This window comes from Pongo pygmaeus, chromosome 8 (genome assembly GCF_028885625.2).
Source record: "Pongo pygmaeus isolate AG05252 chromosome 8, NHGRI_mPonPyg2-v2.0_pri, whole genome shotgun sequence".
NCBI classification, from domain to species: Eukaryota; Metazoa; Chordata; class Mammalia; order Primates; family Hominidae; genus Pongo; species Pongo pygmaeus.
Window position 1 is genome coordinate 16,864,428 of NC_072381.2, and position 15,901 is coordinate 16,880,328.

Sequence of the window (15,901 nt, forward strand, 5' to 3'; positions counted from 1 at the left end):
AAACAAAAAATAGAAGAGCATTTGTAAAACCTGACAAAGGTTACAAAAAAAAAACTTACAGATAACATAATATTCTAAGGTGAATGACTGGACGCTTTCTCCTTAAGATTTGAGACAAGGATGTCTGCTCTTGCCATCTATATTCCACATTGTACTAGAAGCTGCAGCCAAAGTAATTGCCAAGAAAATAAAATTAAAGACATCCAGATTGGAAAGGAGGAGGTAAAATAGCTCTTATCAACAGAAAATTCTAAGGAATCCGCTAAAAAACAATGAGAATAACTGAGTTCATAAGGTTGTAAAATACAAAATCAATACAATATCCATTGTATTCCCACATACTAGCAACCAACAAACCAAAAGTAAAATTAAGAAAATTAATTTCATTTATAATAGCATCAAAAATAATAAAATGCTTAGGAAAAAACTTAGCAAAAGTATAAAACAAACTCTGAAATCTACAAAACATCACTGAAATAAATCGAAGGTCTAAATAAATGGAAAAAACATCCCATGTTCATGGATCTGAAGCCTTCATATTGTTGAGATTATGATAATCCCTGAAATAATCTACAAATTCAGTGCAATTTCTACCAAAATACAAGTTGGCTTCTTTGTATAAATCAACAAGCTGATTCTAAAATTCATATGGAAACTCACAGGCCTCAAAATAGCTAAAACAATCTTGAAAAAGAATAACAAAGTTGAAACTAACATGCCCCAATTTAAAAACTTACTACAAAGCAACAGTACTAAAGATAGTGTGGTACTGGCATAAGGATAGACATATAAATAAATGAAATAGCATTGAGAGTACAAAAATAAAACTATGTATCTGCTGTCAATTGGTTGTTGACAAGGGTGCCAAGACCATTTGATAAAAAGAGAACAGTCTTTTCTACACATGGTGCTGAAACAACAGGACAGCCACAGGCAAAAGAATAAAACTGCATCCTTATCTCATATCACATACAAAAATTAACTCAAAATGGATCAAAGATATAAATGTAAGAGCCAAACTATAAAACCCTTAGGGCTAGGAGAGATGGAGGGATTGGAGCGAGAAAGAAAAGGGTACGGCGTTTCATTTTGAGGTAATGAACAACGTTCTAAAGTGGTAATGGTTTTACAACTCTAAACATACTAAAAAACACTGAATTGTACAGTTAGAATGTATGAATTGTGTGGTATGAGCTGCAAAAATATTCAGGTGAAAATTCCAAAGAGAGAGCAAAGATCATGAAGAACTGAGAGGAGGTTATTGACAGCAGCTCATGAGTGAGTGAGGGTGATAAGTAGCATGGAAACCATGGGTGCCAGATGGGCCTCAAATATTCCTAGGGAACATTAAAGAGCTCTAATTGACAAAGGCATACAATCCACTCTAATTTTGTAAGATCACCTTGACTACGGGGTGAAGAATGGATTGTAAAGGGAAGGTAGGAAGCAGGAAACCAGTTGGGAGGTTATTCCAGCAACCCAGGTGAGAGATGAGGGTGGCTTAAACCAATGTCTTGGGGAAGCGTACATTCTAGCAGCCATTTTGTAATGTTTAACTATTTGTTTAGTTGTTTCTTTTTTTCAAAGATTTTCTTCATGAAGGTAAGGGTTATGTATGTTTCATTTAACCAGTGTTTCCCAAACTGAGCTGATTACAGAAATATAATGTATATGGGGTTGGAAGTCAGATTCTGATATGGTAAGATGGATTCAATAGGGGCTGTCCAAAGAGAAGAGCTGATACGTTTAAAACAGCAAATATAAAAGGCAACAGAGATAGTACTGGGCGTGTTAAAATCACTCTATGTATGTTGAAAAAATGAGCATAAGCTTATTTACTAATATTAGAATGCTATCACCTAAAACTTCACAGGAGTACAAATGGTACAATGAGATGCTTTTATGTAATAGGTAGTCAACTTATGGAATTAATACTCAGTTGAAAATGTGAATTCTGGAAAGGTCTAAATATAAATATGAAAGACTGATCCATGATGTCACGGTAAGGCCTAGATTTCTGGTGTTGACAACATGAGGGACAATTGTCACCCACTTCACTCCTTTCAAACTCCCACTGCACTCTGAAAGAAACTCTCACACTCACACACGCATGCAATACCATTTGGGTCTGACTCAGTATAACCTCGCTTTTTTTTTTAACATAGGACAACTATAATATATAGGAGATGCCTCAAAGGGAGAGGCTACATAAATGTAAGATATTATATATGTATTGAGGTGATAACAACTGTATTTACAGACATGCCTCTGGAATTAAAAAAAAAAAATTAAATCTGGAACGTTAGCACTGCCGGCATTTCTCCCAGGGCAAAAATACATTTAGCATCCTATTAAATCAAAGGAAGTCCACTGCACACAGTGGCAAGCTTTTCCAGCTGGTGTTAACACAGATTGATGCACATGTTCAATCACACTGAACCTGACGCTGGGCTTCCTGAAATTTATACTAGAAAACGGAAACGTTTTATGTGTTGCAACTTCCCACCCCCTTTAAGGCAATAACTCACCAGGCAGAAATATAATTCACTTAGCATTTTAAAAATCCACGCTGAAAACATTTTCTGGGGCTAAAGATTTCACTGAAATAGAATATATAAAATGGAACTTGTTAAAAAATATCATGTAGGAGACTTGACGGGAGTCATTTTTGATTACCAGCGAAGGCCAGGGGAATCAAAGTATATGGTATGATTTTTTGTGAAGTATGGCAAAAGAAATATTAATGCAGAAATAAAATGTAAGAGCATGCAATAAAATCCAAGTCAAAATTCAAAGTTGGGTACAAATATTCTATTCCCAACATTTTCTTTTTCAAATAAAATTAAGGCATATATTTGGAATCACAGCAATCTGTCATCTAATAATAAATTAGGCCTTTTTATTGGCTCAGTTTTGACATATTGATGGGTATACCATTGGGAGGAATGCTTACTTTTGAATTAGAAAGATCTGAACTAAAAACTGGATTCTGTCTATAATAAGCCATGTCAATAATGTGACCTTAGGCAAGTCACAATCTCCCTTGGTCCCATCATCTTTAAAAAGACGCCGGAGAGCTCTCCTTGCCTACATTATACAACTGAGATTAAGGCATGAAACTCTTCTGCAAATTACGATATTCTGCATAAAAACTAAGATATGTCTGTAATTATATCTAGCTTAAAACTAATCTGAAAAATGTTAGTGATCAGTTGACAAATTCAATCTTATTCATGCGTAAGTGGCACAGTTTACAATTCCATAAAGAACATCCTTGTCACTTAGTGCTCTATCTATTCAGCTAGATCTTCTTTTCATAGTAATAGGATGTAGGCAAGAAAACCAATTCTGATAACAACATAAAGCTGCCTTGGGTTAGGGAAGGTAATTACCCTGAATCAAAAATCTAGTCTAAAAAAATTAACTTTTTTATTATGTATTTGGAGTCTGCTTATTCTAGACGTAGTTAATAACCACACCACGTCTTTTCTTAAGGAAATAGTTAAAAGATTTAGCCAGGTGGGTGGCTCATTCCTGTAATTCTAACATTTTGGGAGGACAAGGTGGAAGGATCGCCTGAGCTCAGGAGTTTGAGACCCGCCTGGGCAACATAGGGAGACTCAATCTCTAAAAAAGTTAAAAAATTAGCTAGGCATGGTGATGCACGCCTGTGGTCCCAGCTACTTGGAAGGCTGAGGTGCAAGGATCACTTGGGCCCAGAAGGTCAAAGCTGTAGTGAGCCATGATCACACGCCACTGCAAGCCAGTCTGGGTGACACAGAGCAAGACTCTGACTCAAAAAAAAAAAAGAAAAGAGAAGAAAGAAAATATGTCATATGAGAGCTAAACTACTTTGTCCAACTCCAGAAGAGACTTCTTTTTCTATAATGCTTTTAATTTATAATAAAGATTTCAAAAGATGGATTTATATAGTGTATTTTAAACATGAAATAAATTACTAATATGTAGACAAGTGACAAAAGCATTATAGTGTAGGCACACAACTGATATTAACAAATGAAGCAATTGGTTCAGAACAGTGGTTATCATGAATTCTGGGAGAAGGAAAAAAATCCCCAATGAAATAAGTGCTGTCACAAAAGGTAACGTTAAGGCAGTGAGAAATTAAACAATTAGAAAATAATGTTGTCACTTGCAGAGAGGTAGTTTAAGATCTTAACATGGATAAAGAAGTGAGTCTAATCAGTTAGTGCAAGTCCTACAAAGTACCCAACACTTACTAGGAACAAGTTAATAATCCTATAAAGGATGTCAAAAAGAAAGAATTGAATGAATGGGCGAATGAGTGAATGAAACAATCAATGGTCCAACCAAAAAGCCAATCATAGAGCTTTTTATATAGAACAACCAGAACCTGCTCCCAGCCTCAATATAAAATTCCCAAGAAAGGCATAGACTTGGAAAATCGCTTGTTATTATAAAATTCTTAGGATTGGTGGACTGCAGGCATACTCTTCTTGCTATGTCTTTTGTCCACCCTGAGTACCGGCCATGCAGAATCTCTTCATCTGAGCTCCTCCCTCTTGCCCCTTCTTTTCCCTCGCTTTTCTCTTCTGACCCTTCCTATGTGCCTCAATTTTCACACAGGAGGATAATTCCCAGCCTTTCTTTTATCCACAGGATACACTGACCAATCCCACTGTGTGAGGTGAGACTTTGGCTTTGGATCTACTCTGTTGTTTCTTTCTCACTAGGCACTCGGTAACTAACTGCCTCTTCCCTGTCAAAAGGGTGGGGCTGGGGTGACCTCTCTGCTTAGACTGTTTCAGAAGAGCCCAGGTTTCAGAAAGCTGGCCTCTAAACAGTCAAAGTTTAATAGCATAAAAATCCACTGTGCCCGTATATGTATGTGCGTGTGTGTGTTCATTTACCTAACATTCACTGAGCAGCTGTATCCTTCCTGAATCAAGGCTAAATTCTTTAAACAGATTATCTTTTTAATCCTCACAAAGACACCACGAGGTGGGAGCTGTTATTACCCTCATTTTACATGAGGTATAGAAGGGAGGTAAAATAAAGTATCTGTTCTAGTCCGTTTTCACGCTACTGATAAAGACATACCCGAGACCGGGCAACTTACAAAAGAAAGAGGTTTAATTGGACTTATAGTTCCACGAGGCTGGGGAGGCCTCACAATCATGGTAGAAGGCAAGGAGAAGGAAGTCACATCTTACATGAATGGCAGGAGTCACAAGAGAGAGCCTGTGTAGGAAACTCCCATTTTTAAAACCATGTGAGATCCTTTGAGACCCAATCACTATCACAAGAACGGCACAGGAAAGACCCGCCCCCATGATTCAATCATCTCCCACCAGGTCTCTCCCACAAGACGTGGGAATTATGGGAGCTACAAGATGAGATTTGGGTGAGGACACAGAGCCAAATCATATCAATATCGGAAGGTCACAGAACAAGGCAGTGGGAGAGTGAGGTTTGAACCCAAGCCTAGTGATGGAGAGTCCAGCACTTAACCTATATCCCCTACTGTTTACATTTAAAAAATGTTTTAAACCTCTGGATAAAATAAATGGGAACCAGTTGACAGAATGACAATAACAGAAGAGAAGATAAACAAGACACTTATAATCAGGGACTTAATTGACCAAACAAAGAATACTGGATTTTCTTCTTGCCTGCCTCAGTAAAGAAAGTTATTTTTCTTTAGCTTCTTAATGTCCACAGGAAAAGGATTAAGAGATATAACAGAAGAGATTTTTGACTGTACATCCACTCATTGTTAATTCTGTTTATTCTGGAGAATATAATTGAGAGGAAATTCTCAATTCATAACATCCTTTACTCTCTGAAGGGGATTAGTATTTGTTTCCACTCTTCACAAGTATGCTAGGAAATACTATGCTTCTCACAGTTACTGTAGTAAAAAATGCTATCGATTGTGGGCACATATTGTAGGGCATTAAGCTGGCTAGCCCCAGGTGTACGCAGCGTTGCAGACATACGTCCCGTAGGCTGCTGGGATTGGTGCAAATAAGGTTTTGATGTCTATAGCACTTTGTTTTGTTGCATGCCGGGCAGACCGATGTGATTTTTTTTCCTCTTCTCCAAAGGCAAAATTATTTGGGTAACAAATGCGGGAGAAGAGGTCCCATTACTGCCTAGAAGCCAAGAAACCAGAAACGATTCCAATTCAGAACAAGCAGCAGAAACCATGGAATGCTCAGGAAAGAGAATTATGCAAAACACAGAATCCAGATCTTCAGCTCACACAACAGCGGTCTCATCGGCAGGTGAGAAAATGCAGAAGTGGAACAGAAAACTGCTAACAAACCCCAGGTGACACCACCAGCTCCCCAGTCACCCTTTTTTTTTTTTTTTTTTTTTTTTTTCTGGGGCTGTTGACCTATTCTGAGGATTGGTCAAGGTATATAGAGTTTCCTTTCTTCACTACCAATGCAGGATTTTCATCCTCTCTACTAATTAATTCTTCCAAGAAATAACATATAAAAGAACAAAAAAGGGGTGAAAGTTCAGTTAGCCACATGGCTGGCTGCTTTTTAGGAGACTGGATGCTGGCTGCAAGTACTGGGCAAAAAGAGACTTCTACATTCAGGCAGGCTCCAGAGGGTATTTCAATTACGTGCATTCCACTGTCCTGCCCTGGCCGAGTTAACTGTATATGTCAGGAAAAAAAGAATAATCCCCCATCCCCCATTTGCCTCATAAGAGAACCCCTTTTTCCTATGAAGCTAAAACACACCACACAGCTCCAGCAATGGGGAGCCATCTGTAGTGTCAACCGAGGTGGCCACAGTCCCTGACTGGCCACGGATGTCTGCCTGGGAGTCAGTTCGACCCATAAACATCCTCGATCCTTCTGGCTTCAGTGTTTAGGAACCACAGTGCTTCAGGCTCAATCTTTCACTCTGCAGTCACACACAAGGGATCTCATCCAATCTGTAGCCTTAAATGTATGCTGACAATGCCCCAAACTATATATGCAGCCTAGGTATCTCTTCTGGACTCCAGATTCTTATACCCCACTGCCTTCTCAATGAGATACCCCAAAGGCATCTCAAATTTAAGATATCTGAAACTCAGCTCAGGATGACCTCCTCTCCTCAATCCGTCTCCTAATCTACTCTTCTTATAATCTTTCCCAGCCTTCCAGTTGCTTAGACCAAAACCTCAGTTAACCTTAACTCTCTCACCCCTCATCTAAACTGTCACCAATTCCTACTAGTTTTGCCTTTGAAAGAGATCCAGCGTCCGACCATTACTTGTACCACTACCACTACCATTTGGATGAAGCCAGCATCTACTCCCACCAGGATTGCTATGATAGTCTCCTATCTCTCAGACTCTCCACTTCCACCCTTGCCCTCTGCCCTCCAGCCTATTTTCAGCACAGCAGCCAAAGAACTCCTCTGAAAAACAGTCAGGGGCTGCATACCATGGCTCATGCCTGTAATCCAAGTGCTTCAGGAGGCTGAGGCAGGAAGATCACTCAAGCCCAGGAGTTTGAGACTAGCCTGGGCAATACAGCAAGACCCCATCTCCACAAAAAACTGAGAAAATCAGTGGGGCATAGTGGTGCATGCCTGTAGTCCCAGCTACTTGGGAGGCTGAGGCAGGAGGATCGCTTGAGCCTGGGAGACAGAAGCTGCAGTAAGCTATGATTGCACCACTGCGCTCCAGCCTGGGTGATCACATGAGATTCTGTGTTCAAATAAGAAAGTCAGATCATGCTATGCCTTTGCTCAAAACCCTTCAATGTCTTCCCATTTGTATCAGTTTCCTTTTGCTGCTCTAAACAATGACTACAAGCAGTGGCTTAAAATAATAGAAATCTAGTCTCTTACTGTTGTAGAGGGCACAAGTCCAAAAAACTGGATTTTATGGAGCTAAAATCGAGGTGCCAATAAGGCTGCATTCCTTCCGGAGGCTTCCGGGTTGCAGGGGGGAAATCCGGCTGCATGCCTTTCCAGTTTCTGTAGGCTGCCTGTACTTCTCGGCTCGTGGCCCCTTCCACGAGTGACTCTAGCCTCTTGCTCCTGTCACCACGTCTTCTACTCCTACGTCTGACCCTCCTTCCTCCCTCTTAGGAGGCCCCTTGTGATTACACTGGGCTCACATGGGCAATCCAGGATGATCTCCCCATCTCAAGACTCCAAAGCCCATAAGCAAAGTCACTTTCTCTATATAAGGTAACAAATTCTCACATTCTGGTGATTAGGACGGGAGCATCTATGGGAGTGCCCATTTCACACAGAGTAAAAGCCCAAGTTCTGACAACGTCCTACTAGTTCCCATGTGAACCAGACCCCATTTCCTGTCTAAGCTCATTGCTTACAACTCTCTCCCCTTCACTCACTCTGTTCCAGCCACACCGGCCTTGCTCTTCCTCAACACAAGCCCACCCAGGACCTTTGCACTTACCATTCTCTCCGTCAGGAGACCTCCCTCCTTCCTTTAAGTCTCTGCATAAAGGGCACCACCCTATGAGTGAGGGTTTCTCTGACTACCCCTTTCCCAGCCGGACTCTCCCTTCCATGCTCCATTTTTTTCCCAAAGCTCTTAATACCACATATCTGTCATTCATATTCTCTCTCTCTTTCTTCTGTCCTCTCCCACTAGAACATCATCAATAACGCATGTTCTGTCTCTTGTCCTAATCCCTAGCAAATACCAGGGGCTCAACAAACAGTTGTTGAATAAGTGACTCCTACTTTACCGGAAAAGGCAAGTTCCTCGGACTCAAAGATCTGCTCTCAAATAGGAACTTAACCTGAATGAATAAATGAATGAATGGGTACACGAGACTCAACCTACATCTCATTTTTATAGGTATATAGACTAATATGAAAGCAAGTGCTTTACTACTTAAGATCTAGACATAACAGTTTAAATAGTTTATTCAAAGACACACAGTAAAGGTAAAGTAATACAATCACATATTAAACCTCCAGCCAAGCCCCTGACTTTATTTTGCTGTGTCCCTGTATGTTCTCAGACCTGATAAATCAGAACTCACCTGGATTCTCTTGCTTGGCTGAAATACCAGTACCAAAAAGGTTACAAGGCAATAAACTCTGGATTTATTACGAAAGAAAATTTCACAGAAATCTCGAAAGCATTTATCTCGTGTATTCAGATATGTAAAAAATACACAGGGAGAGATCATCATCCACACTTTAAAACACCCCCAGAAGCAAACCCGCAGCATAAGCTTCATGTGCATCACCAGTGCCCAGCACTGCCCATCAGCCAGCCCGGAGCAGCATCCAGATGGTCACCTCAGGTGTTGGGGACACAAAGAAACCAAAGACGATCCCATCCTGGGGCATGTTTACTGAGGGGAAAGAGACACAGGGACAATGCAACTGGCTTGGAAAGGGCCAGCAATTTGTCTTGCAGAGGCCACCTCAGCTGCATTTTGCAAAGTGTTATGCTAGCCTTGCTCACATGCCGGCAAAGCCCGCGCCAACTCACCATCCAGCAGCATCTTTCCACCTGCCTTTTCGGGAGAGTGTGCTGGGGTTGTGTTTTGTTCAAACGTGGAAACTGCATTTCTAGGAATCCTCTTACCAGCAATGGGTGGGAAAAAGGACCTCACCGTGATCAGGAAGCTGGACCCAGAGGAGGGACTGTCAGGTTCAAATCTCACCTGAGTCACTAGCTGTGTCCCCAAAGACTTGTCACCAACCAACTCTCTACGCCTCAGTGTCCTCACCTGTAAAAAGTCTGCTTACAATTCTTATAATTATAGGTGACATTGCAGGAAAAACATTTACAGTGCCTTGCAATTCCAGGCCTTAATAGATACTACCTATTATTATAATAGCTGTTACTGTATTAGTATTACATTAATCTTGACTTTTTTTAAAAAAAAATCACCATTCAAAAATAAATAGTCCATTTGCTTCATCTTGAGTTTTGCTTGTGACAGTGACTTCTAAAAGCTTATCACTTACTTACAACTAAGTGTTTGTCCATAATCAGGAAAAACTGCTATCAGGCAAATGTTAAGATTAAGCTTTTCTACATACGGCTGGCAAAAATAAAGTCATTTAAAGCCTTCCCCCTCAATTCTACACCTGAATAAAAATATACATGATTTGTTAATGGAAAGCCTTACAGAAATGTTGAACAAATATGACCTCATGCAGTATTTAAATAAGATAAGCAAAATGAGTAAGATTTTAAAATATATACATAGGCATGTGTAGGTTCAACTAGACATTTTTGTGGCAAATTACTGTCTGATAAAATAATTCTTTAATATCCTACGTTGCCTCACTGCTTGAAAAATGAAGTAAGATCAAATGACATCAAAATACACATTTATTTTTCCGTTTCTACTAACCACGCTAACCAAGGATACATGTCAGAGGCATTAAGTGAGCTTTACACCAAGTTACACAACAATTCACCTCACACATGGAGATTCTGATTTAGTAGGTTGGGGAGGGAGCAAGTGTTTGAGTTCTGCAGAAGCTCCCCAGCTATTACTAATGCTAACATCCGTGGTTATTAACCACTGTACAAGATCTCTTTTTTTTTTTTTTTTTTCCTTTCAACAGGGTCTTGTTCTGTCACCCAGCCAGGAGTGCAGTGGCACGATCACGGCTCACTGCAGCTTTGACCTCCCAGGCTCAGGTGATCCTCCCACCTCAGCCTTCCGTGTAGCTGGGACTACAGGCATGCACCACCATGTCCAGCTAATTTTTTGTACTTTTTGTAGAGACAGGGTTTCACCACGTTGCACAGGCTGGTCTCAAACTCCTGGGCTCAAGCTATCCGCCTGCTTCGGCCTCCCAAAGTGCTGGGATTACAAGTGTGAGCCACCGTGCCCGGCCCAAGATCTCTCCTTTAACAAGAAGTTTTTTGCCTTGAAAATGTTTGCAAAAAGTGTTTCTTGATTCTGTCACCCTGCTCCCAAAGCAACACTTGACTACTTGCAACTCAGTAAAGAGAAGTGTTGAGTCGCTCCTCAGCCCTTAAAAAATCATTAAATAATCCTTTGGGTGGATTTTTAACACTAGCAAGAGAGCTAAGGGAAATAGGAGGAGAGGAGGCGGGACTTCCCAGCTGGTCCACGAAATCACGTGGCTGCCAACAGAACTCTAGGTGCTGATAGGCGTGCTCTGTGTCTCAGCCTTCCTATGCATAACCATTAGCCACAAGAGCCTGCTCATAACCTTCCTAACATCCTGTCATCCAAGGTCCTTGCTTCATTAATTCATTCAGTCAGTGTTTCCTGAGCACCTACTGTACCCCAGGGAACAAATGCAAAAATGTCCCTGCCCTCCTGGTGCTTGCATTCTAATTTCTAACAAATGGCCTCTTCAAACCGCCAGACTTGTTTAAAGAACTGCTTCCTCAATATGTTTCTTAAAAATGATGGTATTTTGATAGTAAATAAATACAGTTTGAAAAGTAAATAACTGCAGTTTGAGAAAACAATGTGGTTCAAAGGATTAAAGAAATGAGAGGCTATGAAGGGTCTGCACAAGAAAAGTAAGGGAACTCGTGAACCTTTTGCAGTGGAAAGAAGCAGTAACAGAATTACTGGCTTGGAGGTTATTTCTGGCGGGGGACAAAAACCCACTCTGGAAATAGGAACGACCTGGCAGAGGAACAGGATTAGGATTCAGCGGCCAGGAGTAGGATCCATTCCCAACAAGAACATATTTAACAATTCCTACTAGAGATGGCATCAGGAGAGAGGCAAATTCACGACCCACAGAGGTATTAACATGTTCAAGTAGCCGTTAACAACTACTTTAATTATTTGGTAAAAGTTTTTCCAGGTCAATAAAAATGTAAGGGGTTGAAGAGTAAGAGTGATACTTAAAGTTATTAATAACCAACCAAGACCCAGAAAGCTTATCCAGCTAGTCAATGAGGAGCCACAGATAAGGCTCTTACTACTAATCCCATGCTTTTTCCACTACATCACGCAGGCAGCGGAGCGGGGTCATCTTTCATCAGCAGTTTCTAAGACACGGGACACTAGAGCTGCAGAACACAGGATCGGGGAAGGTCGAACCTGTAACAGCTAACTGGTCAATGACAAATGGTTCTCAAATGATGAGAATTGGGTGCCTAGGTGGAGAGTAGTTGCCAAGAAGAGGAGACAGGTTGTTCAGAATTGCTACATTAGGATAATTGTTATTCATGAAACCCAGAGGTAAGTTCATTCATCAGCAACCTTACCTAGTTCTGGGGGCAGAACGGTGAGGCGGTTCCCCTGAATGTGGAGCTCTTTCAGCTGGGTAAGCTCCCCGATTTCCTTAGGCAGCGAGATCAGGTCATTATCCCTAAGGCTGAGCTAAACAGAAGAAAACAAGGAGTTGTCAACATATTTACACATTAAAAGGTGCTCCACAGAAACTCTCATCCTCTATGTTCTCTCTTCTACTAAAGCTCAATCCTTTCCATTTATTTACAAGTGCCGGCGGATAATCAAGAAACACTATCAGGAGTAGTGGTTTACTCCCACAAAACAAACCTTACTCCTGCTCAAATTGACTTGATTCTACCCCTACAAGACTGCAGCAGTGAATTGATTTTCTAAGAATTTAGATAAATTACTTACTATCTGCAACTTTGTGAGCTTCCCAATATCTGGCGGCAGGATTTCAAAATCGTTGTCACTTAGATAGAGTGCACGCAGGGTGGCTGCAAATTAAACAGCAACATATAAACAGGGTGGCATGGAACCCAACCATTAGAGGTCTGATCAATACGAGGGAGTCAGCTTTGATTAATAACCCTGGCTTGGTGAAAAGCCTTTGACATACCTAGGGCTCCCAATAATAACAAGCAGGTCAAACTTAGATTTACTGGCTTATTGTGTAGCTGGTGTGTCCAGGAAAACATCTACATCCAAGAAGAATGACGCAATTAACAACTGTGGGCGCCAGCATTTTGGGGCACAGAGTTTCAGCACATTTTCAGAAAAGATTGCTATTTTTCTCATAGATTACTTTTGATTCACATTTATTTCTCCATTCGCATCCAAAGTAAAACAAAGAACACTACTGTGCCACTTTTATGGATACCTAGGGCAAAAGGGTTCTTTCAAGAGAATACAACTCTGTTAAAATAGACCTTTTCCTATGTAAATAGCACTGTGTTACAAATTAATGAAAGGCTTTCTGGTGATGGAGGCCATAACCACAGCTCGTCAGTTCCATAATCTGACTAATTATTATTATTTGTTTCTACAGCCTTAAGGACAAAAGTAAATGAAGACAAAGAGGCTAAAATAATGACATGAAGTTAACAGAGGAAATCCTAACTTAAGGAGAATATCAGTAGTCAGAAATTTGTTCATAATTATTACACAATGATAATACGATTCCAATCTACTGAAGGCTAAAATTCTAAAGCATCTGTTTATCCTCAACCAAAAAAGCTGAGTATAATTAGATACATGTTTTGTTTACCAGTATTTATTTTTCAGAGACAGAGTCTCGCTCTGTCACCTAGGCTGGAGTGCAGTGGGTCACTGCAGCCTCAAACTCCTGGCCTCAAGCACTCTTTCTACCTCAGCCTCCCAAGTAGCTAAGATCACAGGCTCATGCTACTATGCCTGGCTACTTTTTAAATTTTTATTTCTAGAGACAGGGTCTCTCTATGTTGCCCAGGCTGGTCTTAAACTCCTAGCCTCAAGTGATCTTTGTAGCTCAGATTCCCGAGAACTGCATGTTAATATAACACAATAAAAATAGTTGCTCCACTGCCCAAGAAAATATTTTATAGTTGGTTTCATGTGCTTGAGAAAGTCATAGAGAGGTAATGTACATAAGGTAAAAAATAAAATTTTAGAGACCAGCTCTGAAAATTCAGATTTTCTGAATGCCACACAAGTTACTATTTGAAGAAACAGAACAGTAATCTAAGGGAAGCGAACCTTGTCCAAAACAGTGCACGAGTTCCCAGAAGAAATCATTTTTTAATGTTCAAAAGCATCTCCAGCAAGAAATTTGTTTGCATATCAAAGAATAAAGTGTGTTCACCTGTGGCCAATAATTTCTTAATGCCTGTGTACTGGATAAATAGGTCAATAAGAGTACTTTTTAAAAGGCTGAAAATAAGAATACTGGCTGGAAAATTTAAAAATTCTGTTAGTGGTTTATTAATAAATTTTTTAATAAAAAATTGATTGGAATATCCTGGGCAAATTTCCTACAAAGAATTAATAGCAACATAGGAAGATACTTTTTTTTTTTTGGCATGCTATTTAAAAAAGAAAGTCAAGTCTCTTAGCTAAATGTGAGGCTTGATCTCACTTAGGTATATAATCTCTCTCAGAATGTTAATATGACATTACTAAGTCCACTTCAGTCCAATGGTGTCACATAACGATATATCAAATGCACATACTGCTGAGCTACGAAGGAATATTCAAAAGGAGTCTCTAAAGAAAAAATTATCTCTGTCCAATAATTTCTCTTTGAGTTTGGGTCCTGGCAAATAAATTTCCCTCTCAGAACACAAAGTACAAGGTTGAGGAGATTTATGGAATTGAAAGTTTCTTACTCAGGTAGAAGAAGTTTCCAGGAAGAGAATTTTCACTCAAGTTGTTGTAAGTCAAGTCCAGAACCTCAAGAGCTGGCAGGGAGCCGAAGCCTCGTGGCAAAGTGTTCAGCCTGTTCATGCTGTTGCAGGGGGACAGAAATCTATGTCACAACACCAAAGACACGTTCATACAGACTATCAAGGGCACCTCTGTTTCAGAGGCTGAAAGTGTAAGACAGTGCCATGATCCTAGAGTCACTTTATACTTTATTTTTATTTTTTATTTTTTTGAGACAGGGTGTTGCTCTGTTGCCTAGGTTGTAGTGCAGTGGCAGGATCTCACCTCACTGCAGCCTCAACCTCCCCAGGCTCAAGCAATCCTTCCACTTCAGCCTCCCAAGTAACTGGGACCACAGGTGCATGCCACCACGCTCTGCTAATGTTTGTATTTTTTGCAGAGACAGGGTTTTGCCATGTTGCTCAGGCTGGTCTCAAACTCCTGAGCTCAAGCAAATCTCTCACCTAGGCCTCCCAGAATGCTGGGATTACAGGCGTGAGCCCCCATGCCCATTCTATCTTTTTTTAATTAAAAAAAAGCATTTATTTAATATTTACAATGACAAAGATTGTACATACTTATGGTGTACAACATGTTACTTCTGATACATGTATAATACATCGTGGAATGGCTTAAATCACACTATTTAACATGCACTGCCTCATATGCTTGTCATTTTTTTTTTGTCTTTTATGGTGAGACTGCTTAAAATTCACTCTCTTAGCAATTTTCAAGTATACCACATATTGTTATTAACTGCAGTCACCATGATGTACAATCCCTCTCTTGAACTTATTTCTCCTAACTAAAATTTCATGTCCTTTGGCTAACATCTCTGCAATTCCCCTCTCCCTCCAGCCTGTGGTAACCATTTTATTTCCTGTTTCGACGCAGTTTACTTTTTTACACTCCACATATAAGTGACAAGGTGTGGTATGTTGTCCTATTTAGACTAATAATTTCAGTCAGACAGCTTATACGTTCTTGAAACACTTGAAAATTTCTTAGTTGTTATTTTTCTCCAATGGTGAAACTTAACCACTGTTTTACACAAAAACTCAAACCATTACAAAATATCTTCCCTTGTAAAGAACAACTTCCTTATGAATATAGTGATAACATCTCGAAATATACACATGAAGCTTTGTAGTTTTCAGACTTTTGCTTGATTTCATTCCATTTATTCCTTTTTGGAGGGAAAATCATGTTTTTCTTCTACAACTGCTAACACTGAAAATTATCTTCAATTAGAATGGTGATGGCCAAGGGCTGGAGGGAGGGGGAATGGAGAGGTGTTGTTTAATGGGCATAGGATTCAGGTTTGCAGGATGAGAA

General features: G+C 40.1%; 1 protein-coding gene across 2 annotated transcripts in view; it reads right to left on the reverse strand.

Moving 5' to 3' along the window:
- RSU1 (Ras suppressor protein 1) overlaps positions 1–15,901 on the reverse strand; it is a 222,012-nt gene that overhangs the window by 144,739 nt on the left and 61,372 nt on the right. For both annotated transcript variants that reach the window (XM_054503526.2, XM_054503527.2), the window contains 3 exons: positions 14,530–14,648; positions 12,581–12,663; positions 12,199–12,313 (listed from right to left, as the gene is read on the reverse strand). In XM_054503526.2, coding sequence (XP_054359501.1) covers positions 12,199–12,313; positions 12,581–12,663; positions 14,530–14,648 — 317 coding nt within the window. The remainder of the gene's footprint in view (positions 1–12,198; positions 12,314–12,580; positions 12,664–14,529; positions 14,649–15,901) is intronic.